Genomic DNA, 25,617 nt, shown 5'->3' on the forward strand with positions numbered 1-25,617 from the left:
AGATCCTTGGCCTATTTTGAGATGGATTTTGAAGCCCAAGTGGAAGCAAAGGCTGGACATAGAGCCGCTGAAGCCGCTTTAAAAGCAGATTTCGCGAAGGATTCTATAACTATCGTTAGAATCCTTCAGAGATGCTCCGCCGAACAGAGGAAGCACAGTGTTGGTGGACAGCCTGGACACAGGTGGATCCACCGAGGGAGAGACCGTCCAATTGGCGGTAATTTCTGGAGAAAAAGGATATAGCACACCCAGGCGTTTTCCCCTCTGAAAACGCCTAGTGGGGTTCTCTCTCTCTGGACAAGATTTCCTTGAATTCAGGATGAGGAGCGAAAAATTTTGAAGGTGGTTTGGCCCGTCTAAACGAAACCGCCTGATCTGCGGGTTCCGTAGAGGGATCCTTGATGCCACAGGTTTGGTTTATTGCCCCAATGAGGTTCTGGACTGTCTTACGCATGGTGGCGATTTGGTTAGGATCCAGCTCCGAAATATCCTCCGAGGGTGCATCCGATAATGCCTCGCCTGACTCAGGGGAGGAGGATCGGTGGGAAACCAACCGCGGGGGAGGGCCGAGCGGCGAGATGGAACGAGAAGAGGACTCAGACCGACGTTCCTGTCTGGACCTTTTGTGGCTTATCAAGGAGGGCTCGGGCGGCGGTTCCTGCGACCCGCTGGCCACTGCCGGGGTCTGCAGGGGTAACCGATCCAGCGCGGACACCAGGGTTTGAGATACCCGTGTTAAATCGGCCACCGATTGTGACAGAGAGGCGGCCCAGGCTGGGATGGGGGGATCACTCTCGGGCGGAACAGCTGGGGGATCCTGGGCGGTGGGAACAATCGGGTTGCTGCAGGACTGACACAGCGGGGAGGACTGACCTGAGGGAAGATTGCTGTTACAGGACGAACAAGTAGGTGACTAAGGCAGTAGATGAAGAAGAAGTAGGGGGGCGAGAGCGGCCCCCTTTAGAGGTAGACATTTTGAGGGACCCTGAAGATGCCAGTGGGCAGAGGGGGGTGTCAGTCTGCAGTGCAGCTACTCACGGACCCGGTCCTGGAAGATGTCCCACTTGTCGATGGAGTGCCCTGAGGAGCTGTATTCAGCGCAGATAGAGCTGGCCCACAGAAGATGCGTGCGAAGGTGCGGGTGCGCTTGCGAGAGCTGGTGCTGCTGCCGGTACAAAGCGGTGCGCACACCAGACGAGTGTCCCAGGAGGAAGGGGGCGGAGCCAGACGCAGGGGCGCCGGTAGGCAGGGCACAGTAAGTCGGGCGGGAAAAAGCCCGCCCGCAGAACCGGAAGTGAGGGAGCCGAAAACCGGAAGTAGGCCCCGACTGAAGCCGGGGCCTAAATTAGGGGCCGGCGGCCGAGAAAAGGAGCCACGGCGCCGGAATAGAGCGCCCTAAGAGAGCTAGCGGTGCGGGCGCCCACCAGGTTGCGCCGCTAAGGGGCGCCCAGAGAAAGACCTCCTGCGGCGCCAGAGCAGAGCGCCGCAGGGAGAAGCGGCGCGACAGCCTGCAGGGCTGCCGCTCTGTGGATGGTGCCCCATGAAAAGCCGCAGCACCGAGTGGTGCGCCGCAGGGGGGAACAAATGGCAGCCCGACGGGCAGGCCTACAGAAGAACGGCGCAGCAGCCTGTAAGGGCCCCGCGCCGGAAAGAAGACAGAGGGCCCCCGTATCTGAATAGGGGGAAGAGGTGCTGTGGTGGAAGAAAGCGCACCTACGGATGTCGCAGCGCGACAACAATCCCGGCCGCGTCACTGTATGGATGCAGGAGATGACAGGTATGAAAGGAGGCTGGGAGCCCCCAACAAGACCCCCCCCCTATAAAGGATGTGGGATGGGAATGGGGGAAATACTCACCTAAAACATCCCACGCCGATACTAACCGGACAGGAAGGGTATGAGACGTCCAGGGAGCTGATGGACGTCCTCGTCTCCTCCAAACCGACAGGCTCTGGTGGGCGAGTGGGTGGGGGACGGAGCCAGGACCGGACTTCTGAGCACGCTTGTGTGCTAGGATCTTGGTCCTGGAGAGGGATCTATGAGGATACGGGGTGGCAGTACACGCCGTACTCATAGTCCGCTTGTGGGAATACAGGTGTGACTGCTCACCCTGTATCCCTCCGGAAAAACCTGAAAAGAAACGACGCACATTGAGGTAGATAAGGGTCTAATGAAAGACCCGTGTCCACCTCCTACTGACACTAAGCTAAACTGAAGAGTATAATGCCAGTCGGTGGGGTGTACACTGCAGAGGAGGAGCTAACTTTTTTATTTGCATAGTGTCAGCCTCCTAGTGGCAGCAGCATACACCCATGGTTCCTGTGTCCCGCAATGAGAGACGATAAAGAAATGCTTGTCTTCATTAATCAGGTTTCCAAAAGGTGATACAGGGATTCCCTAACAAACCCAGCATGTGTTGTGGCTGTCTAACAGCGAGACATGCAGCCGCAGGGACTCTAACATATTGTTCTAGCACGCTGTAGACTTTGTTAGCACCCAAGCATGCTCAGATAACATCTTAGGGCAGCACGGTGGCGCAGTGGTTAGCACAGCAGCCTTGCAGCGCTGGAGTCCTGGGTTCAAGCCTCACCAAGGACAACATCTGCAAAGAGTTTGTATGTTCTCTCCGTGTTTGCGTGGGTTTCCTCCGGGTACTCCGGTTTCCTCCCACATTCCAAAGACATACTGATAGGGAGTTTAGAATGTGAGCCCTAACGGGGACAGTGATGATAATGTGTGCAACTTGTAAAGCGCTGCGGAATATGTTAGCGCTATATAAAAATAAAGATTATTAAAGATTATTATCCAAGCTCTTTTGCTCCTCACTAGTGATGAGGGACTATACTCGTTACTCGAGATTTCTCGATCACGCTCGGGTAACCTCCAAGTATTTTTTTGTGCTCGGAGATTTAGTTTTCCTCTCCACAGCTGAATGATTTACATCTCTTAGCCAGCTCTTGATTACATGTGGGGATTCCCAGGCAACCCCCACATGTACTTATGCTGGCTAACAGATGTAAATCATTCACCTGCGGCGATGAAAACAAACTCCGAGCACTAAAAAAAATACTTGGACACTCGAGCGTGCTCAGGAAATCTCAAGTAACGAGTACATTCGCTCACCACTACTCCTCACCAATTAACTAATCCACTAATGAACAATATAGGAAAAGTGTCAGTAACCCACGGCATTCCACCTACAGTGACTACAACTCCCAGTCTGCATTGAAAGGTGGATCCACAACCGCTAGAGAACTGCAGGCTGCCGAGCCCGAAAGTGGAAGATCATGGCTGATACTCGAGCACACAGCAATCTGACTAAGATGTGATGCTCTGAGCATGGGGGCATAATGTCACTCCATTTGGTTTTGACACCCCCCTCCAACCTCCACAAAGTAGGTTTCGTTGCAGTGAATTACAGCAATATTTCCCTCTTATAGTCAGACTACACCACAGGGACTACGTCCACGCTCCATTCGTGACACTTACTTCTTCCTGCACACCACTCGCCGATGTCAATTTGCTTCCATCGGTTATTGCTATAATGATGGCGGGCTCCAAAAAAAATGGATTCCTTCCCTGTGGGTGAATGAAGACGTTTGACAATTAACAGTGCAGATCAGGAGGCTGAGAGAGAAGACAAGCAATGTGCATAAAAGAAAAACAAACCATACGGTGTTAACTTGGGCTACTTTCACACTTCCGTCTTTTGTCCTCTGTCGCAATCCGTTATGGGCAAAAAAACGGATCCTGCAAATGTGCTTGCAGGATGCGTTTTTTGCACATACACTTGTATTAGCGACGGATCACGGCGGATGGGCACACGTCGCATCCATCGTGCGACGGATCCGTCGTGTTTTGGCGGATGCGACGCACAAAAAAAGTTCAATGTAACTTTTTTTGTGCGACGTGTCCGCTATTTTTGACAGCGCATGCGCGGCCGAAACTCCGCCCCCTCTCCGGACTGCAGAACGGGCAGCGGATGCGTTGAAAAACTGCATCCGCTGCCCACGTCGGGCACAAATTTCACAACGTCCGTCGGAACGTCGGCCCGACGCATAGCGACGGGCCTGTACCGACGGAAATGTAAAAGTAGCCTTAGGATGTCACTAGTTAGTCTGGATTACAGTATCTATCAATACAAGCACCAAAGATCAAGGGCTATGAGCCAAGATGCATCTAGTGGACTGAACTCTTCGGCATGCAATTTTATCTTATTTTTTTCAAGGTAGGCAAACCAGATGAGTTTTTCAAGACGACTTTTGAAGTCAGCATGTGCTGCTGATCCTGAGCATTCGTTTCTGCCTGTAACCCTGTGCACACTGCAATCTGACTGATGAAGGTCACTAAGACCGAAACGTCTTCATTTTTGGATTTCCTGCACACAATATAATCTGCTTACAACATTTACCTAAGTGCCAAGTTTTCTACAAGACACTTCAGGAAAAACTGCTGTTCAAGCGTGTTTTTTATTTTTTTTAGCTTGTTTTGAGTCATTTACATAGCGCTTTTGTGACACGTGACTGCCGGTGGGTTTACTTTGTGTTTTTAGCATTTTTTCCAGTGTGCTTCAAATGTCTTTTACTAGCAGTATTTTTGTATTTATTTTTTTATTCCATACAAGCACGGTGGCGCAGTGGTTAGCACTGCAGCCTTGCAGCGCTGGAGTCCTGGGTTCTAATCCCACCAAGGACAACATCTGCAAAGTGTATGTTCTCTCCGTGTTTGCGTGGGTTTCCTCCGGGCACTCCGGTTTCCTCCCACATTCCAAAGACATACTGATAGGGATTCTAGATTGTGAGCCCCACCGGGGACAGTGATGATAATGTGTGAAAAACTGTAAAGCGCTGCGTAATATGTTAGCGCTATATAAAAATAAAGATTATTATTATTATACAAATCAAGAAACCAATGGTGATTTGTAGGGTAACAATCCTTGTATTGTAAAGTACAGAGTGTCTTGACAGAAAATGCCTGAAGAATGGTCAACCGACGCCAGAAGCCGAAAAAAAGACGCTCAAAAAACTGAACATGTGAACAGCAAGTCGTTTTTCAATAGATATGCATACCGGTATGTTCATTCTTTTAAGAGTTTAGCTGGCGATTTTTCAGGCCTTATAACGGACTCGCCTGAGAAACACGTGTGCACTTTCCTGTAGGATTGGTGAACAGTTTTTTGAGGTTTTTGTTTTTTGGAGACTGCAAATTTTCCAGTGGAGCCCGATCCAGGAAATGCGCCTAGTTTTTGAGAAGATTCCATCAAGAACTGGTTAAAAGAAAGGGACATGAATTCATCTATAGGTAGGTTTTTCAAAACCTGGAGCAGAAGAAGAAAAAAAAAAAAAACGTAACAAATTGGAAGAGTCAAGCGACTTCAGATTCTTTTTTTGTGGTGCTGACTTAGTCGAAATACCGGAGCACATACCCTTAGTGAATTCGCAAACTGATTTTGCTGCAGAAATTCCTAGGAAAACCTGTCCTATTCATCAGAATGGGGACGTTCCTCTGCCCTTACTGACTCAGAATTGCCTCAGATTTGGTCCACTTCAATTCTAAATACCTTAAAGGGAACCTGTCACCCCGTTTTTTGAGATTGAGCTATAAATACTGTTAAATAGGGCCTGCGCTGTGCGTTACTATAGTGTATGTAGTGTACCCTGATTCCCCATGTATGCTGAGAAATACATTACCAAAGTCGCCTTTTTCGCCTGTCAATCAGGCTGGTCTGGTCAGGTGGGCGTGTTCACAGCGCTCTTTTCTTCCCCAGCTTTCCGTTGGTGGCGTAGTGGTGTGCGCATGTCCAGAGTTCCGACTTCCCTGCGCCCACGTGAAGACACAGCGCGCGATCTGCGCTGTAATCCCTTGCATCGGTGGGGGCGGCCATCTTCTTGGGGCCGCGCGTGCGCAGATGGAGTGCTCTGCTGCACGGGGCTTCAGGAAAATGGCCGCGGGATGCCGCGCGTGCGCATTAGAGATCGCGGCGGCCATTTTCCCAAAGCCGAGATGCGAGACTATAAGGTGTTAACTAGATGGTAAATAACCTCAGCTAGAGTTGCCAAGCTCTTAGCTACTCTCCCAAGTGTTTTAGAGGTTGTGATTCTGGCAGGGATATGTACCATATTTGGTGGTTGTGCCCCGTGGTGCGCAGATTTTGGACTAGGGTATATCACCTTATTCTCTCAGTCGCAAACCGTTACCTTTAAAAAAAAAAAACCTTGGGAAGCCATACAAACATACCCCTACCATCCCTAAACACACCCAAATTCTAATCTCATTTATATTCCTAGCAGCAAAGCAAACTATAGCATTGGCCTGGAAAAAAAAAACCTCAGGTCTAGATTTGTCAGAAGTCAAGAGATGCCTTTCTTGGAGTATGATCAATGAAAAATTATCTGCCATTCTTCTGGATAAAGTCCGTAAATTTGAGAAAATTTGGCATCCTGGGCGGATTACGCCAAACACTCCCTTTGCCACACCTTCACTTTGTTTACATGATCCTGACTGATTCGTCCTATTTATGTTAAATTTAGAATCTACTAACCCCTTCCTCCTTGGGCTCCTTTTCCCCCACTATTACCCTCTACTCCTTCCCGTTACGTTAGCCCCTCCCCTTGGATTCCATTCCCCCCCACTATTACCCGCTACTCCTTCCCGTCAGTTACGTTAGCCCCTCCCCTTGGGTTCCTTGCCCCCCTTTTACCCTCTACTCCTTCCCGTCAGTTACATTAGCCCCTCCCCTTGCCCCCCTTTTACCCTCTACTCCTTCCCGTCAGTTACATTAGCCCCTCCCCTTGGGCTCCTTTTCCGCCCACTATTACCCTCTACTCCTTCCCATCAGTTACATTAGCCCCTCCCCTTGGGCTCCTTTTCCGCCCACTATTACCCTCTACTCCTTCCCATCAGTTACGTTAGCCCCTCCCCATGGGCTCCTTGCCCCTTTTTACCCTCTACTCCTTCCCGTCAGTTACATTAGCCCCTCTCCTTGTACCCCACCCAACATTAGTAAATGTTAGTTTTATTTTTTATTACTGCAATGTAACTCATTTGAATTATTATTTAATAAAAATCTATTGATGAAAGAATGGGGGCGTTTCAGGTGAACGCAACAGTTGCAGAACCTTCTACAACATCAGAAGCCTGTGAAATTCACCCACTATCTGACCCTTGGATTGACAGGATATGCACAAGGCCTACATAGAGCTGTCACTGTGCTGTATAGGTATACGGCATACAGCACAGCAATGACTGGGTATAATCCGCAGACAGTAACTTGTGCTGGACACTGCTTCCCCCTACAGGAACATTACAGTAATGGCAGCATTTGCTCTTGAATTCTCCAGACGCCCTGTAAGACAATCTGCTTTTATTTTTAATGTGATGCAACTATTATTCCGTACAGGGAAAGTGCAATAGTTGCAAAGTCACTTCCAACTCTGCTGCATAGGGAAAAAGATGAACAATAAATTCTATGAAGGTGCAGAATGGAGAAGAAAAACAAGTGTATAGTGTGCGGTTAAATAAAGATCATGAATGTTCCAGTTAGTCGGCATGGAACTGCACTTCTTCCAGCAGTAGTGTGTGCTCCAGAGCTGCTCTTTATACTGGAATTGGGCAAAACAGGCTGCAACCACCGTCAGCTATAGGCCCATACTGCAGCCACTGGGACTGCATAACTATAAAACCTCTTCCTGTTCTTACTCCTGTGCTTCTTCACTTAGGCAATAAAAGTAGAAGGGGACAAAAAAAAATAAAAAATAAGCTTCCTACAAGTATTGAAATATGATTAAAGGCGGACAGTGCTCCGGGATATGAACATCCATTATGCCGCTTTACTGTACTTTCCAATCTGCAAACAACTCCAGGCAAGTCCAGACAGCCACAGTATATGGCGGAGCACCAGGCAAGTGAGCGCTCCTTGTTTCTCTGATCACTGGCAGACCATGCAAGGCCTCAGACGGTCATAATGCAGAGACATTTTAACACCGTTCCTGGCCGCATTTCGAGACCACCCAATCAGACCTAACCGCATCGTAGAAAATGCAGCTGCAAAAAAGGGTATTGATGTATTTTCCATACGTTTTCTAGCATTTTGGGGTTATAAAACGCTGAAATGCAACATGTCCATCCTATTTTTTTCTGCACCAAATCTGCAAGTCAGAAATAAGTAACATTTGCAAACAAAAACGTGACGTGTGCACATTGCCTGGCTTAACCACGCCATTTAGGTTGTTGACATTTGCTGTAATGTCTGCAGCATAAACGGACGTGCTGCCGATCTGCACTCCTGACTAAAGCCATTTCATGCCACACGTTGGCGGTGCAGCAGTGAGACTCACAGCAGCACTATGGTGTATAATATTCTGCCATCAGCAGATCCGGATAAGCTGACAGCAGAGAACCGCGAGGACAATGGCCACCAACCCCGGTATAAGCCACCTAGTGGACATTAATAAAAAGTGCCGGAAATATAATGTTCTCATAAATACAATGGGAACAGAGCCAAATAAAACAAGCTAAGAACACAGTACAGATCCTTGTAGGATCATAGAATGCACAGCTAAATAAGGGTCCCCGGACTGCCCGACACTCCACGGTTCTGTCAGGTTCCTGGGATTTTTGACATCAGTAACAGTGATACAGACAGGGCTGTTATCAAAGCTGCAACCAGTAAGATCAAAGAACAGAGCCTGGACCAGGGATAATGTATGAAATGGACTCAAAATCCCTTCCATCAGGTAGATTTACAGAGTCAATAATATAACGGACCAGCAGCAAAATTAAATCCTAGTTCAGCTGCAGAGACTGAAGTTGTATCCAAACTAACAGCAGCACTCAGCGCCATGTACACGGGGAATGGAGACTACACACCCGGCGCCATGTACACGTGGAATAGATTATGCACTCGGTGCCACGTACACGCAGAATAGAGACTACGTCCTGTGTGCCACGTGCAAGCAGAATAGAGACTACGCACTCTGTGCCATGTACACGGGGAATAGACTACGCACCCAGCGCCATGTACACTGGAAATGGAGACTACGCACTCGGCGCCATGTACACAGGGAATGGAGACTACGCACTCGGTGCCATGTACACGTGGAATAGATTATGCACTCGGTGCCACGTACACGCAGAATAGAGACTACGCACTCAGCGCCATGTACACGAGGAATGGAGACTACGCACTCTGTGCCATGTACACGGGGAATAGACTACGCACCCAACGCCATGTACACGAGGAATAGAGACTATGCACCCAGCGCCATGCACACTGGGAATGGAGACTACGCACCCAGCGCCATGTACATGGGGAATAGAGTCTACGCACCCAGCGCCATGTACACGAGGAATAGAGACTACGCACCAACGCCATGTGCACGAGGAATAGAGACTACGCACTCGGCGCCATGTACACGCAGAATAGAGATACGCACTCGGCGCCATGTACACGCAGAATAGAGATACGCACTCGGTGCCATGTACACGGGGAATGGAGACTACGCACTTGGCGCCATGTACACGCAGAATAGAGATATGCACTCGGCGCCATGTACACGGGGAATGGAGACTACGCACTCGGCACAATGTACACGGGGAATAGATTATGCACTCGGTGCCACGTACACGCAGAATAGAGACTACGCACTCAGCGCCATGTACACGAGGAATAGAGACTACGCACTCGGCGCCATGTACACGCAGAATAGAGATACGCACTCGGTGCCATGTACACGGGGAATGGAGACTACGCACTTGGCGCCATGTACACGCAGAATAGAGATATGCACTCGGCGCCATGTACACGGGGAATGGAGACTACGCACTCGGCACAATGTACACGGGGAATAGATTATGCACTCGGTGCCACGTACACGCAGAATAGAGACTACGCACTCAGCGCCATGTACACGAGGAATAGAGACTACGCACTCTGTGCCATGTACACGGGGAATAGACTACGCACCCAATGCCATGTACACGAGGAATAGAGACTACGCACCCAGCGCCATGCACACTGGGAATGGAGACTACGCACCCAGCGCCATGTACACGAGGAATAGAGACTACGCACCAGCGCCATGTGCACGAGGAATAGAGACTACGCACTCGGCGCCATGTACACGCAGAATAGAGATACGCACTCGGTGCCATGTACACGGGGAATGGAGACTACGCACTCGGCACCATGTACACGGGGAATGGAGATACGCACTCGGTGCCATGTACACGCAGAATAGAGACTACGCACTCAGCGCCATGTACACGAGGAATAGAGACTACGCACTCGGCGCCATGTACACGCAGAATAGAGATACGCACTCGGTGCCATGTACACGGGGAATGGAGACTACGCACTTGGCGCCATGTACACGCAGAATAGAGATATGCACTCGGCGCCATGTACACGGGGAATGGAGACTACGCACTCGGCACAATGTACACGGGGAATAGATTATGCACTCGGTGCCACGTACACGCAGAATAGAGACTACGCACTCAGCGCCATGTACACGAGGAATAGAGACTACGCACTCTGTGCCATGTACACGGGGAATAGACTACGCACCCAATGCCATGTACACGAGGAATAGAGACTACGCACCCAGCGCCATGCACACTGGGAATGGAGACTACGCACCCAGCGCCATGTACACGAGGAATAGAGACTACGCACCAGCGCCATGTGCACGAGGAATAGAGACTACGCACTCGGCGCCATGTACACGCAGAATAGAGATACGCACTCGGTGCCATGTACACGGGGAATGGAGACTACGCACTCGGCACCATGTACACGGGGAATGGAGATACGCACTCGGTGCCATGTACACGCAGAATAGAGATACGCACTCGGCACCATGTACACGCAGAATAGAGATACGCACTCGGTGCCATGTACACGGGGAATGGAGACTACGCACTTGGCGCCATGTACACGCAGAACAGAGATATGCACTCGGCGCCATGTACACGGGGAATGGAGACTACGCATTCGGCGCCATGTACACGGGGAATGGAGACTACGCACACGGCGCCATGTACACGCAGAATAGAGATACGCACTCGGCACCATGTACACGCAGAATACAGATACGCACTCGGTGCCATGTACACGGGGAATGGAGACTACGCACTCGGCACCATGTACACGGGGAATGGAGATACGCACTCGGTGCCATGTACACGCAGAATAGAGATACGCACTCGGCATCATGTACACGCAGAATAGAGATACGCACTCGGTGCCATGTACACGGGGAATGGAGACTACGCACTTGGCGCCATGTACACGCAGAATAGAGATATGCACTCGGCGCCATGTACACGGGGAATGGAGACTACGCATTCGGCGCCATGTACACGGGGAATGGAGACTACGCACACGGCGCCATGTACACGCAGAATAGAGATACGCACTCGGTGCCATGTACACGGGGAATGGAGACTACGCACACGGCGCCATGTACACGCAGAATAGAGATACGCACTCGGTGCCATGTACACGGGGAATGGAGACTACGCACTCGGCGCCATGTACACGGGGAATGGAGATACGCACTCGGTGCCATGTACACGGGGAATGGAGACTATGCACTTGGCGCCATGTACACGCAGAATAGAAATATGCACTCGGCGCCATGTACACGGGTAATGGAGACTACGCATTCGGCGCCATGTACACGGGGAATGGAGACTACGCACTCGGTGCCATGTACATGGGGAATGGAGACTATGCACTCGGCGCCATGTACACGGGGAATGGAGACTACGCACACGGCGCCATGTACACGGGGAATGGAGACTACGCACTCGGTGCCATGTACACGCAGAATAGACTACACACTCGGTGCCATGTACACGCAGCATAGAGACTACGTGGACACTAAATAGATCATCTTTATCTGGCAGCTCTACTACAAGTGTTTCCTGAAACCTTCAGTACAAAGGACTATATATGGCAGCATTGTGGTCTGCATGTGCTGACCAGTGACCCTTCATTGTGTCAGGGGTCTCGCATGGGCAGAAAGTTGCCTCTTCATTATAGGAGGTGCATTGACAAATGTTCTGCCTAGGGCACCAGATGTGAGCAGTAAGCCCTAGATCCTGCATTGGTTCCCCACAATCTACTGACCGGGTTGAATAGATGAATCCACTTTCATAACTACAAGCTGATCTGTTCTAATCTATTTTTCTCAGAATAAGGAGTGATGTGCAAGATCTGATGACAAAAAAATAGGAAAATTGTATTACACATCAGGCACCAGGCTCATGTTCCCCGAACACAGTAAACACAGCTTGTCCTGGAGGACAAGAAATAAGACGCTGCTTGTCACGCTTTCAGAGACACGTGGTTAGGAGCTGCAGCTGTGCAAATTATCCATGAGTCACCATGTGTCTAACAGGAAATTACACAGCGGCCATCTTGGATGAGGGCAAATATTTAACCCCTAAAAACAACAACTACATGAAGTGCCATTATCTTTGGGACCCAGTATCTTGTGTGGGTGGTAAACCATAGACAGAACGATCTAATGTAGAAAACTTTATCTTAGATATATTTCCAGGGAGGAGGCCGATTATTCTGTGGTGATGGGATGAGCGCAGTCTCTTATGTGTGAATCATCTAATACATAGTCTGAAGAACATGGCCTATTTCTCTCAGTTTTGTGCTCCAGTTCTCTCTATCCTACTTTTTGTGGGTGTAGACAGTAATGAGACAGGTTTTACCCTACTGATATGTTGCCACAATAATGACCCTGCTTAGGATGAGGAGCCCCAGGTTCAGACACTTGGCTGAGCTACATCTGTGGGAATATGACAGATCGCCACCGAGTCACAAACTCCCTAAACGTGACAATACCGCAGTGTCAAGGAACCTGGTCAGGTGCTAGACGTTGTACGGCTTTGTTTCTCACAGGGCGAGCTGTAGGTTTGAGCACCATCACTATACAATGTACTGAAAGACAAGAAAAATTATAGAAGGGGGGGGGGGATTGATACCATTTTTGGGGAACATACAATGATGGTGGTATCAAATATATTTTATTTATATTTAAAATGGAGAAGAGTGGGGGGCGATTTGAATTTTTGTATTTAAAAGATGTTCTTTAGTCCCCTTAGGGCAGGGGTCCCCAACTCCAGTCCTCAAGGCCCACCAACAGGTCATGTTTTCAGGATTTCCTTTGCATTGCACAGGTGATGCAATTATTACCTGGGCAAGACTAAGGAAATCCTGAAAACATGACATGTTGGTGGGCCTTGAGGACTGGAGTTGGGGACCCCTGCCTTAGGGGACTTGATGCTGTGATCCCTTGTTTTATACATTGCAATACTGCAGTATGGAGAGGAACGTGTGGCAGAGCTTCTCAGGAGTACCAAGATGGTAGGCCTAGGAGCGCTCAGCAGGCTCCCAGTTGCCATGTGAACTCATGTGTAACCCTGCGTGTGTCACGGGGCAAATATGAAGTGGTGGTCAAGTACCAGTGTGGTCGGTTCAGACAGCACTGTCAGATTGACAATGGCATCTAAAAGGTTAATAGCAGAGAACCAGAGCGCTGCTCCAGCCATTGCTGATGGAGGGTAGAGTTGAGCGAATTTGATCGGGTCCATGCTTATTCGGCAAGCTATAGCGCTTGCCGAATAAGCAGCAGAGGGAACCCAGATACATGGAGCGCGCCGGCTGATCTGCTGTCCGGCACCACAGCTGCATGTGTCACGGTCACAGCACATGCATGGAGAACCTGTGTGTTGGGCTCTCCATGCATGTGCTGTGAGAGCTGTGATACATCAGCCGGCGCTCTCCATGTATCCAGATTCCCTCTGCCGCTTATTCGGTAAGCGCTATAGATTGCCAAATAAGCAGGGACCTGATCAAATTTGCTCAACTTTAATGGAGGGTATGCAACAACCATCATCTACACAGCTCCTGTGCCTTCTCCACACTTGTGACCGCAGCGTGGATGTATTAGTCCATCCATATGCACCAACGGTCTAAAAGGGCAAATCGGCAAAACTATTCAAAAGCACACAGCCTTGTAAGTGACCGCTACGCAGGAGACCTCTGTGTAGCCAAACGCTCCAGTGCTCTCCATGAGAGAAGTTCTGCTAGACTACAGTCGGTGGCAAATCTGCCCACCAGTCTAAGGATCTGGCTACTGAAATTCCACAGATCGGAACCTTTTCTCCCTGATGTCGACTGGTCGGAGGCTCCATATACATTAGATGATTGGCCTCAGTGGGTTCAGATGACTTGTCTAACATGAATGGCTATGTAATCTTATGAACAAAAAGCTGTAAGGATTGTTACCCACTGCTGGACTAGGCAACAAATCTGTCCTGTAACGATGGAAATACCCTAATGAGTCAATATATGTTGAAGACAAATGCTGGATCTAAAAAGTATGTCAGCCCACCATGCCAGCGTAAGCCAAGCACATTGCCTTGCAGCCCCTATAAACGTATCCAATTTAATTAATTGCTGCCTCTGTGCTGCAGAAACTGAAGTTTAATCATATGCTAATAAGGATCTCGGTGCACCCTTGGTGAGGTCAAGTAGTTTAGTGCACGGTCTATCGCTGGCGATTTACATCTTTGGTATTCTTTGCAGACGGCGCTTTCTGGCTTCCAGCAAGCTAGTGCACACCAACGGGCGAGCGGTGCACACCAACGGGCGAGCGGTGCACACCAACGGGCGAGCGGTGCACACCAACGGGCGAGCGGTGCACACCAACGGGCGAGCGGTGCACACCAACGGGCGAGCGGTGCACACCAACGGGCGAGCGGTGCACCACAGTCAGCATCTTTGATTAAAGAGCAGCTTCTACAGAACAGAGGCAGCGATTAGAATAAGGCCGGGGCTACACTTGCTGCAAGACCCAAGTATTCTAGTTCTGGTTACAGTGGGGAAAGTAAGTATTTGATACATTGGCAATTTTGCAAAGAATGGAGGGAAATGATTGAGTTTTATTGTACCGGGTGGGTGGGCAGTGATGGAGGAGGGGGTGTCCGTTGTGGATAACCCTTTCAAATCCTTAAAGGGACACTGTCACCTGAATTTGGAGGGAACAATCTTCAGCCATGGAGGCGGGGTTTTGTAGCTTTTGATTCACCCTTTCCTTACCCGCTGGCTGCATGCTGGCTGCAATATTGGATTGAAGTTCATTCTCTGTCCTCCGTAGTACATGCCTGCGCAAGGCAAGAAAACCTTGCGCAGGCGTGTACTACAGAGGACAGAGAATGAACTTCAATCCAATATTGCAGCCAGCATGCAGCCAGCAGGTAAGGAAAGGGTGAATCAAAAGCCCCAAAACCCCGCCTCCATGGCTGAAGATTGTTCCCTCCAAATTCAGGTGACAGTGTCCCTTTAATATGCAAGTTCTTCAGCGATTGGTGGATCATGTGCCAAGGAAATTGATTAGTAGCGGTTGGAGTGAAAAATATTTTCATGTCATTCTTTTTGCAATTGCTACTGTTCATAAAATTACATGACCTGGATTATCAGACATTTTATATAGTTTACATTTTCTTTCTAAGGCACTAATGGGAAATGTTTGTATAATACTTATAAATAGCATCTCTTATGGGATGTGAATGCTGAACACCTACACTTCAGGTTATATCAGTCTTTGAAAACGGTGCAGGACGTAGCGATTGTTATTCACGATTCTCATGCTATATAGACGCCTGTCTATGACTGTTTGCTCATGACTTCTGATCGCATCGCTTACATGATTATCTGCTCGTGTAAATGAGCCCTTACTGGGTATTTACATATGTGCTGTCTATACGTTGTAATGGATTCAGCTAATTACTTCTATCGGCAGAGATCATGCAGCCACATGATTATATGTGATTATGACTTTACAATGCTAAATTCAGGAGCATATCCTGTATCCCATGGGGCGCAGGATGGGGACAGTGTGTGCGGAGCCTCTATCCTGGTCCTGCATGGCCTGGAAGAAAGGATTTGTGTCCCTTAATTGTGACTGCTGTTATCACATCCTATACTATGGCACATCTGACTTTGGATTATTCTTCTGAGCATCACAAAGTCCTAGCGATTATAGTGCAGGACAATTATGGGACTTGTAGTACTAATGAGGTAGCAGTGCCAGTCCTCGTCTTTATTGAAGATGTTGAACACTTATTATGGTTTGGACTTGAACTCTTTATCCTAGGTCACCAAACAGGAAAAAAAAGTGCAGATTATCAGACTTCTGTGATTTGATGTGAGCATTTGGAAACTTTTGGGAACTTGCTTACCTTACTGAGTAGCTTCATTTCCGGAGAGCAATGCTTGATGTTAGATGTGAAACGTCAAATGAGTGGTCAAAGTCTCCATATGGGCAAAAAACCTTGCCGATTTAGACCATTAACCGTATTCAGCTTACAACCCTGAACAGCACTCCATCACAATGCACTCACAAATAAGACTACTTAATATTAAAGGGAACCTGTCACCTGAATTTGGCGGCACCGGTTTTGGGTCATATGGGCGGAGTTTTCGGCTGTTTGATTCACCCTTTCCTTACCCGCTTGCTGAAATATTGGATTGAAGTTCATTCTCTGTCCTCCGGCAATCTTGCCTTGCGCAGGCGTGTACTACAGAGGACACAGAATGAACTTCAATCCAATATTTCAGCCAGCAGGTAAGGAAAGGGTGAATCAAAGCTGAAAACTCCACCCATATGACCCAAAACCAGTCCCGACAAATTCAGGTGACAGGTTCCCTTTAAAGAAAATCTAAAAAAAAAAAAAGGTTAAGTTGTTCTGAAATTTGACCAGGAAATGGCATAAAAACCACACAGCTCCAGTGTCACTTTTCCTGCAGCGATGATGTCGTATGACCACTGCAGACAATCACTGGCTTTAGAGGTAACATGCCATACAAGCTTGAAAGCCTGCCATAATGTCATTTCTGCAAGACCAATGGGGCTATTGGAGTAGATTTATGGTGTACCTGTTATTTTTTTTTTTTTTATTTTTTTTTTTTACACAAGGTATATTTCTTTCATCCAGCCCTTTTTAATTTTGGAAACCACAACAAAGTGATATTGTTGTGTACGTAAAACTATGGTCTATTCATTCACTGTATAGGTGGTAATTGTTACATCAGTGCAGGTTCCACTGCCAGGACCACCACTGATCACACTTGGATTCCCCATTCTCTGGACAAGGGACAACGGCTAGAAGTCACGCATGCGCCCAGCATCTTCAATTTATGTCTTGAGACATAGAATAAACCATTAGATCAGCAGGCACAGAAGAAAGAGCCCTGGAAAAACTGATGGTTTCTAACAAGTGAATTATTGTGGACTTAATTTGAGCGAGTTTTTTTGGTGAAAACTGGAATAAAAACTAATTACGTTTCGAGATACCGAGATATTAAAGGTTCTACCAGTGTTAACATTTGTCTGTTTCTTGTGTCACAATAACCTGAATAGGCTTCCACAGGAGCGAGTCAAAATATTAGATATAAAAATCATGTCTGAAGGAAAGCATTTTCCTTCCCATGTTCGGACCTACCTGTCCATAGTTGTCTATGCCAGTTACTAATCTATTTAAATTTAACAAATCAAAGGACGTCCTTAGGGCTTGACCGAGACTGGTGAGTCCAACTGCTTGAAGATTTTTTAACTCATCCATAAAAGTAGCGTGATTTTCCTTCCATCCGGCCTGCAAAGAAAGCAAAGGACATATACTCTTCAAACTCAGCTAAGGAACCAAGTGCTACTTCCTCCAAACTCAACCAGGTTCACACTTGCATTTCTTTTCAGTATGTTTTTCTTAGCTCTGCATTTGATGGAAGTTTAATTTTTTTTATGTCAACTCATCTCCATTACATGGATGAAAACAAAAAAAAGCACAAAGATCAATTACAGAGCTGTTAAAAACATATGCACCTTGTCATGAGTCCCATAAAGAGAAAAAAGGATCCAACGGATATCTTGACCACAGAACGATGTTAATATCTGAGAATTTAGAGACGTCCACCAGAGTCATTGACAACAAGGAGGCGAAGAGAGAAAAGTCAGAAACTTTGAAACTCGTTTAGTTTCCTTCCCGATAGTGTCTTTATCCCTACAACATAGCGTAGTTGTGCAAATCAAAGAAAACACAGGCAAAACAGGGTCCAAAGTTGGAGATTCTGAACTCCGTTTGCCTCAATATTCTCAATGGCTTCACCATAGTTTGGTCTGAATCCGTTTTTTTGGTGCTTCAGGTGGCATATCTAAGAGTTAGACTTAAAACGAAAATGTGATGTGAATCCAGAGTTGGACAGAATCGGAGTTATCGTGTGGAAGTCAACAGTTCATCTACAATAGAATTTTTCATGATTTTTTTTCTTTCACAAAGTGATGCAACAGCGTCATTCGCTACAACTTACCAATGTTCAGAAACCCAAAGACTAAAAAACAAATAAAGAAATCACTCCGGGAAGCAATTTGCCTCTTCATCACAATGATGGGTAGAGATCTGGGTGCTGGTGTCATCACACCGTATAATAGGCCATTTAAATAACAGTGACCCCAAGATAAGGTTCCTAGCATGGCTTAAAAAAAAATTGCCTTTAGCACAATTAGTTTTTCTGATGCAACACTGGTTATATCTGAAGGCCATGGTGTTACATTTCTGTAAAAAAAAGAATTCCATTAGAAAGTTGGACTAACTACCAGGGCTGTAGAGTCGGGGGTCTATATCAAATGGACCAACTCCTAAAATATATAATAAATTGGGCTCAGTACAATGCAGGATGCGATGTAAAGGTATTCAAAATTTGGCAAAGTTATGAAATGTCCTATAAATGCGGGTTCTGTTCCTGATCTTGGCTGTTACAGGAGATGAATCTGTGCTGCACTTTATGCTCAGTAGTGAAGCAGGGCTGCGAAGTCAGGGAAATTGGGGAGTCAGAGGTTTGGCTTAGGGTACGTTCACATTTGCGGTTTGCGCCGCAGCGTCGCTGCCGCAACAAAACGCATGCGTCGTGCGGCCCTATCTTTAACATTGGCGCCGTATGGGGCCGCATGTGCATGCGTTGTGTTGCGTTTTACGCCGCATGCGGCGTTAGGGCGCACCTGTCTGGGCGCGGCAAACGCAACATGTTGCATTTTTCGGGCGGCGCCGACCTTTTAAAAAACGCATGCGTCGTGTCGACCCTATCTTTAATATTGGCGCCGCATGTGCATGCGTTTTGCTGCGTTTTTGTTTGCGTTATGGCGACGCTGCGGCGCACAACGCAAATGTGAACTTAGACTTACTGACTCCACAGCCCTGCTAACTACGCTTTCACACATCAAATATGGACCCTATAATGAAACAGGATAGATCAGCATGTTATCAGTTTTGTATCTGTTTGCATTCACTGCTATTGTCATCTGTTGAATAAAAACAGCTTTTGTTCACTAGAATATTGCAATAAATGCAAAAGCTAATCAAAAAGTGAAGCATCCACTTTTTTTTCTATAAAACAGATCAAAACAGTTTTTAAGAAAAAAAAAAAAAAAGAAAAGGTGCCCACGTGAATCACCCTACTGGTTTACATTGGCACCACATTTCAATCCAATACAGGGATTAGTGATGAGCGAATATACTCGTTACTCGAGATTTCCCGAGCATGCTCGGGGGTCCTTCCAGTATTTGTTAGTGCTCGGAGATTTAGTTATCATCGCTGCAGCTGAATGACTTACATCTGCTAGCCAGCGTGAGTACGTGTGGGGGTTGCCTAGCAACCAGGCAACCCCCACATGTACTCAGCCAGGGTAGTAGCTGTAAATCATTCAGCTGCCGCGATGAAAACAATCTTCGAGCACTTACAAATACACGGAGGACCCCCGAGCATGCTCGGGAAATCTCGAGTAACGAGTATATTCGCTCAGTACTAATAGGGATGATAAATCCACTTATGTGAGTCTTTAGTCAAACTTCTGAAAGTGACAAGGATCCACTTCCACTCTTTTACAGCAGTTTTTCATAGCTTTTTGATGATCGGAATAAGTTGATGTGGTCTTCCATCCATTGTAAAAAAAACAAATGTACACAGTACTGGACTGGGAATTTCTCGACTTAAAGAACGAATTGTAAACAGGATGTACATTAGATTGTAGACGGGAGATTGCAAGTTTACACCCTTTCATGCCCATCATTTGCCATTTTGTCACATGAACTAGTACTGTCACCAGGTCGTTAGTATGCAACAAGGTATCAGCATGATGTAGGGGCAAAGACCCCTAATTCCAGAAATGTGTCAATTACTGGACTGCTTGATGTAGTCTAGTTTTGTTAAAAATCACCTTCTATGCAGCAGATTTAGCAGTTCTGAATACTGAGCTCTGTATAACCCACCCACACTACTGATTGGCAGCTGTCTGTGTACACTGTGCATAGGCAGAAAGTTGCCAGTGTTGGAGCACTGGCATGAGACAACTAGTAATGGCAGGACAGCACGGTGGCTCAGTGGATAGATAGCACTGCAGCCTTGCAGCGCTGGAGTCCTGGGTAAAGCGCTGCGGAATGTTAGCGCTATATAAAAATAAAGATTATTATTATTACTGTAGTGATATTCTGCTGATAAAACACTGATTTTATTGACACTAGAACAAGCAGCCCAGTAAGTCACATCGCTGAAATCAGGGTCTCTGCCCCATATCATGCGACCCTCGGCTTAACTAGCAAAAACCTACTGTCAGAAGCCTTTTAAATATGATGCCAGATCAGCACCACTTCATAAACCATATTCATTTTGATAACCAATGGATTAACACTGATGGCTTATCCACATTTCTTGTTATGCAACATAGGGATTTATTTCTGCATAATTTTCTTAAAGGTAAAGGCTTGTCAAAAACATTTCATGTATTAGCCCCAACTTCACTTCCCAAACTTGTGTCATTGCAATAGGTTTGTATCAAGTGCAATGTACAATACTGGGACTTTCACCAAGAGCTACCCAGTCCTATGCATGGTGTATGCGGTCAATCAATAACACCCATAACGGCTTGTTGAGCAGAAGTGAGCAGACCACCCAATATCAGAGGTCACAGAAACGGAATTACCAGTTTGCATAGAGTATAACCAGTGCAATGTCTGAAGAGGGCTTGTGGCCGACCTCACATCTCAATATGCCGGCCCTTATCTGTCCATCAGGGGTAACAGAAGGGGGCTGGCCTAGTTACTGAAGTGGACCCGTCAGCTAGTGTCACGCAGAACTGAAGACGTCACTATAACAAAGGCTGTTCTGTGCCAAGGATAAGCCAGGAGTGGAGCTGCTGCAGAAGACTGGGGCACCTCGGTACATAGATATGAGCAAGATTAATATTTTGTCACGTACACACATTTTAAGATTTTTGAGACTAGACTATTCCTTAACGGAAATAGTAAGATCAACCCTAAGCCGTCTATATGACATGCATGGCATGGACAGTTGAAGAGAACACCTTGATATCTGCAATTAGATTTCTTATTACAGAGAAATCCATGTTTTTCTTAATATGTAAATGAGCAGTTAACACCTACAGGCCGGATATAGATCTCCCCGAGAACCTGCCTCCAGAGGATATTTTAAAAGGAGTAAACAGTGTGAGACATGTAATCAGGAGAGCCGGCTGTCAGTCATTACATGTCTCACACTGGTAACATCCCATCCATTATGCTGTAACATCTGGATGCTGCATAAATACGCAGCGTCAAAACTGCAGCAATTCCTGATTGTGGGCACATTCCCCTACAGAACACTGCCGCCACTTAGGCTGGGTTCACATTACGTCCAAGCAGTCCGTTAACACTGCCATTAATCTCTATTTCTGGCGCATCGCTAGCGATGTGCCGTCATTGAGTGACGGACCCTGGGACGCGGGCTGCAGCGTTTCCGGGTCCGTCACCACTAGCGCAGATAGAGCATCTGATAGCTCTATCTGCGCTAGCGTGATGGCATGTTTAACACATGTGAACCCAGCCTTAAAGATTAGGGACTTGCAGGGTTTGTTGAACATCTGTAGTTATTTTGCTTTAATTATTGTATTGTTAACATTGTTACTTTTGACTGTTGTGTTTGAAACTGTTAAACTGTAAAGAGCTGCGGAATATGTTGGCGCTATATAAAGATTATTATTGTTATTCTGTCTGCCTTAAGGGGGTTGTCCAGTTCAAGCAGCAGTTTTTTTTTGTTTTTTGTTTTAAATCAACCTAACAAAAAAAATACTAACTCTCGCTGGGTGCAGCACTGTCTTATTGTCTGCAGCCCTTCCATCATGTCGAGTACTGTCAGTGCTGCAGACTGGTCACTGGACGTCGGGAGGGCAAGGAAAGAGCATTTTTATTTTGTTTTTACATGACAGCCAGGGATGTGGGGTTTTCACAAAACTAGAAGATCCCTTTAAGTGTCAATATCCAATGTTACATTTACCTACATGGGACAACGTGACCCAACATCTGAGCCAAAGATGCTCCAAAATTGGGGCAGCAGGCGACAGTGTCGGGCAGGGCTGTGGAATCGGTGTCACGGAAATTGAGGAGTTGGGAGTTTTGGCTTACCGACTCCACAGCCCTAGTGGCAAGGGGGGGGGGGGGGGCAGCGGGCGACCGTGGCAACGGGGGGGGAGGGGAGAGGCAGCGGGCGACCGTGGCAACGGGGGGAGGGGGAGGCAGCGGGCGACCGTGGCAACGGGGGGAGGGGGAGGCAGCGGGCGACCGTGGCAACGGGGGGAGGGGGAGGCAGCGGGCGACCGTGGCAACGGGGGGAGGGGGAGGCAGCGGGCGACCGTGGCAACGGGGGGAGGGGGAGGCAGCGGGCGACCGTGGCAACGGGGGGAGGCAGCGGGCGACCGTGGCAACGGGGGGAGGGAGCGGGCGACCGTGGCAACGGGGGGGAGGGAGGCAGCGGGCGACCGTGGCAACGGGGGGGAGGGAGGCAGCGGGCGACCGTGGCAACGGGGGGAGGGAGGCAGCGGGCGACCGTGGCAACGGGGGGGAGGGAGGCAGCGGGCGACCGTGGCAACGGGGGGGAGGGAGGCAGCGGGCGACCGTGGCAACGGGGGGGAGGGAGGCAGCGGGCGACCGTGGCAACGGGGGGGAGGGAGGCAGCGGGCGACCGTGGCAACGGGGGGGAGGGAGGCAGCGGGCGACCGTGGCAACGGGGGGGAGGGAGGCAGCGGGCGACCGTGGCAACGGGGGGGAGGGAGGCAGCGGGCGACCGTGGCAACGGGGGGGAGGGAGGCAGCGGGCGACCGTGGCAACGGGGGGAGGGAGGCAGCGGGCGACCGTGGCAACGGGGGGGAGGGAGGCAGCGGGCGACCGTGGCAACGGGGGGGAGGGAGGCAGCGGGCGACCGTGGCAACGGGGGGGAGGGAGGCAGCGGGCGACCGTGGCAACGGGGGGGAGGGAGGCAGCGGGCGACCGTGGCAACGGGGGGGAGGGAGGCAGCGGGCGACCGTGGCAACGGGGGGGAGGGAGGCAGCGGGCGACCGTGGCAACGGGGGGGAGGGAGGCAGCGGGCGACCGTGGCAACGGGGGGGAGGGAGGCAGCGGGCGACCGTGGCAACGGGGGGGAGGGAGGCAGCGGGCGACCGTGGCAACGGGGGGGAGGGAGGCAGCGGGCGACCGTGGCAACGGGGGGGAGGGAGGCAGCGGGCGACCGTGGCAACGGGGGGGAGGGAGGCAGCGGGCGACCGTGGCAACGGGGGGGAGGGAGGCAGCGGGCGACCGTGGCAACGGGGGGGAGGGAGGCAGCGGGCGACCGTGGCAACGGGGGGGAGGGAGGCAGCGGGCGACCGTGGCAACGGGGGGGAGGGAGGCAGCGGGCGACCGTGGCAACGGGGGGGAGGGAGGCAGCGGGCGACCGTGGCAACGGGGGGGAGGGAGGCAGCGGGCGACCGTGGCAACGGGGGGGAGGGAGGCAGCGGGCGACCGTGGCAACGGGGGGGAGGGAGGCAGCGGGCGACCGTGGCAACGGGGGGGGGGGGGAAGAGGGAAGCAGCGGCTGACCGTGGCAACGGGGGGGGGGAGGGAGGCAGCAGGCGACCGTGGCAACAGGGGAGGAGAGGGAGGCAGCGGGCGACCGTGGCAACGGGGGGGGGGGGGGAGGCAGAGGGCGACCGTGGCAACGGGGGGGGAGACAGCGGGCGACCGTGGCAACGGGGGGGGGGGGGGCAGCGGGTGACCGTGGCAAAGGGGGGGGGGTTAGGCAGCGGGCGACCGTGGCAACGGGGGGGGGGGAGGCAGCGGGTGACCGTGTCAAAGGGGGGGGGGGTTAGGCAGCGGGCGACCGTGGCAACGGGGGGGGGGGAGGGAGGCAGCAGGCGACCGTGGCAACAGGGGAGGAGAGGGAGGCAGCGGGCGACTGTGGCAACGGGGGGGGGGGAGGCAGAGGGCGACCGTGGCAACGGGGGGGGGAGACAGCGGGCGACCGTGGCAACGGGGGGGGGGAGGCAGCGGGTGACCGTGGCAAAGGGGGGGTTAGGCAGCGGGCGACCGTGGCAACGGGGGGGGGGGGGGGAGGCAGCGGGCGACCGTGGCAACGGGGGGGGGGGGGGGAGGGGCAGAAGCCAGGACATGCTGGGAAGTGTAGTTTCCTACAAGTGTGAGGCCACAGGTGGGACATGACTGGTGTCAGCAGCACTGTTGTGTGTGACAAGTGTCTGCCCTCCGGGGCCCTCCCGAGCACCAATATTCCCCCCGCTGCTGGCTGGCCTCCCACAATCCCTTGCACAGAGCGGGGGGCTGTCGGCCATGTTCCTGTCAGTGAGGCGGCCGGCAGTGACCCGGGCACACACCGGGCGGGCGGTGCGGGGTGAGGACGCGGCTGTTTACCTTGATCCCGTACGGAGGCTCCTCCAGGGTGACCAGCATGTACCGGTCTCCTCTGCTGGCGGGGTCCCGGGATCTGAGCTGGGAGACAGAGAGATGGGGGTGAGCAGGGAGCAGAGCGGCAGCAGCACCCCCGCCTCAGCGCTGCACTGGCGCCTGCCTGCCTGCAGGGGCGCTGCTCACTGGCGGGGTACTTACTATACCTTCATGAAAGTCTCTACAGCGCCCTTCGCTATGTCCAGGTATGTGGTGCCCAGGTGGCTGCGCTGGTTCATGGAGCCGGACGTGTCTAGCAGGAACAGTAAGATGGGCATAGTGCTGCGGCTACATGGGCAGCGCCACTCACTGAGGAACCTCCCTGACACTACGCGTCTCCTCGCCGCAGCCCCATGTCCTCCTCTTTGTGTGACAGCCTGTGGCCCCGGGCTCCTCAGGGAGGCCGCCTAGGAAGGGTTAATTACAACGGTGGCCTGTGACACTGGTGTTTGTGGAGCCGCACTGGGGGTTTATGCCCCTTCCCCCCGTGGATGTGACAGAAGTTTGAATGAGTTCGGCACTACTTCCCCGCTCGCAGCCTCTGTCTCCCTCTACTGAGCGCTTCCTTTCGCACTCGCGGCTTTTAAGGCGAGTAGGCGGGGTTCTAGAGCGGCTAGTGCGGAGACGTCACTGGCCATGTGATTAAGGACCAGGCCCTCCTATTGGTTGATCGGGTTGCGCCTACTTAACATATTTATAAGCGTTTCGGGAGCGAGTTCTGCAGTTAACTCTTTCGGCTGCTACGCATGCGTGTCTGCGCAAGGTACAAAGATAGTAGCTA

The 25,617-nt window shown here is 50.2% G+C and overlaps 1 protein-coding gene across 1 annotated transcript in view; it reads right to left on the minus strand.

Moving 5' to 3' along the window:
• INTS6 (integrator complex subunit 6) overlaps nucleotides 1-25,392 on the minus strand; it is a 63,307-nt gene extending 37,915 nt beyond the window's left edge. Inside the window, exons 1-4 of the mRNA XM_069758883.1 lie at nucleotides 25,004-25,392; nucleotides 24,804-24,881; nucleotides 17,526-17,675; nucleotides 3,489-3,578 (exon numbers count right to left, since the gene is read on the minus strand). Coding sequence (XP_069614984.1) covers nucleotides 3,489-3,578; nucleotides 17,526-17,675; nucleotides 24,804-24,881; nucleotides 25,004-25,114 — 429 coding nt within the window. The 5' untranslated portion in view covers nucleotides 25,115-25,392. The remainder of the gene's footprint in view (nucleotides 1-3,488; nucleotides 3,579-17,525; nucleotides 17,676-24,803; nucleotides 24,882-25,003) is intronic.
• Between the last annotated feature and the right edge of the window lie 225 nt (nucleotides 25,393-25,617).

This window comes from Ranitomeya imitator, chromosome 3, assembly GCF_032444005.1.
Source record: "Ranitomeya imitator isolate aRanImi1 chromosome 3, aRanImi1.pri, whole genome shotgun sequence".
Classification (NCBI taxonomy): Eukaryota; Metazoa; Chordata; class Amphibia; order Anura; family Dendrobatidae; genus Ranitomeya; species Ranitomeya imitator.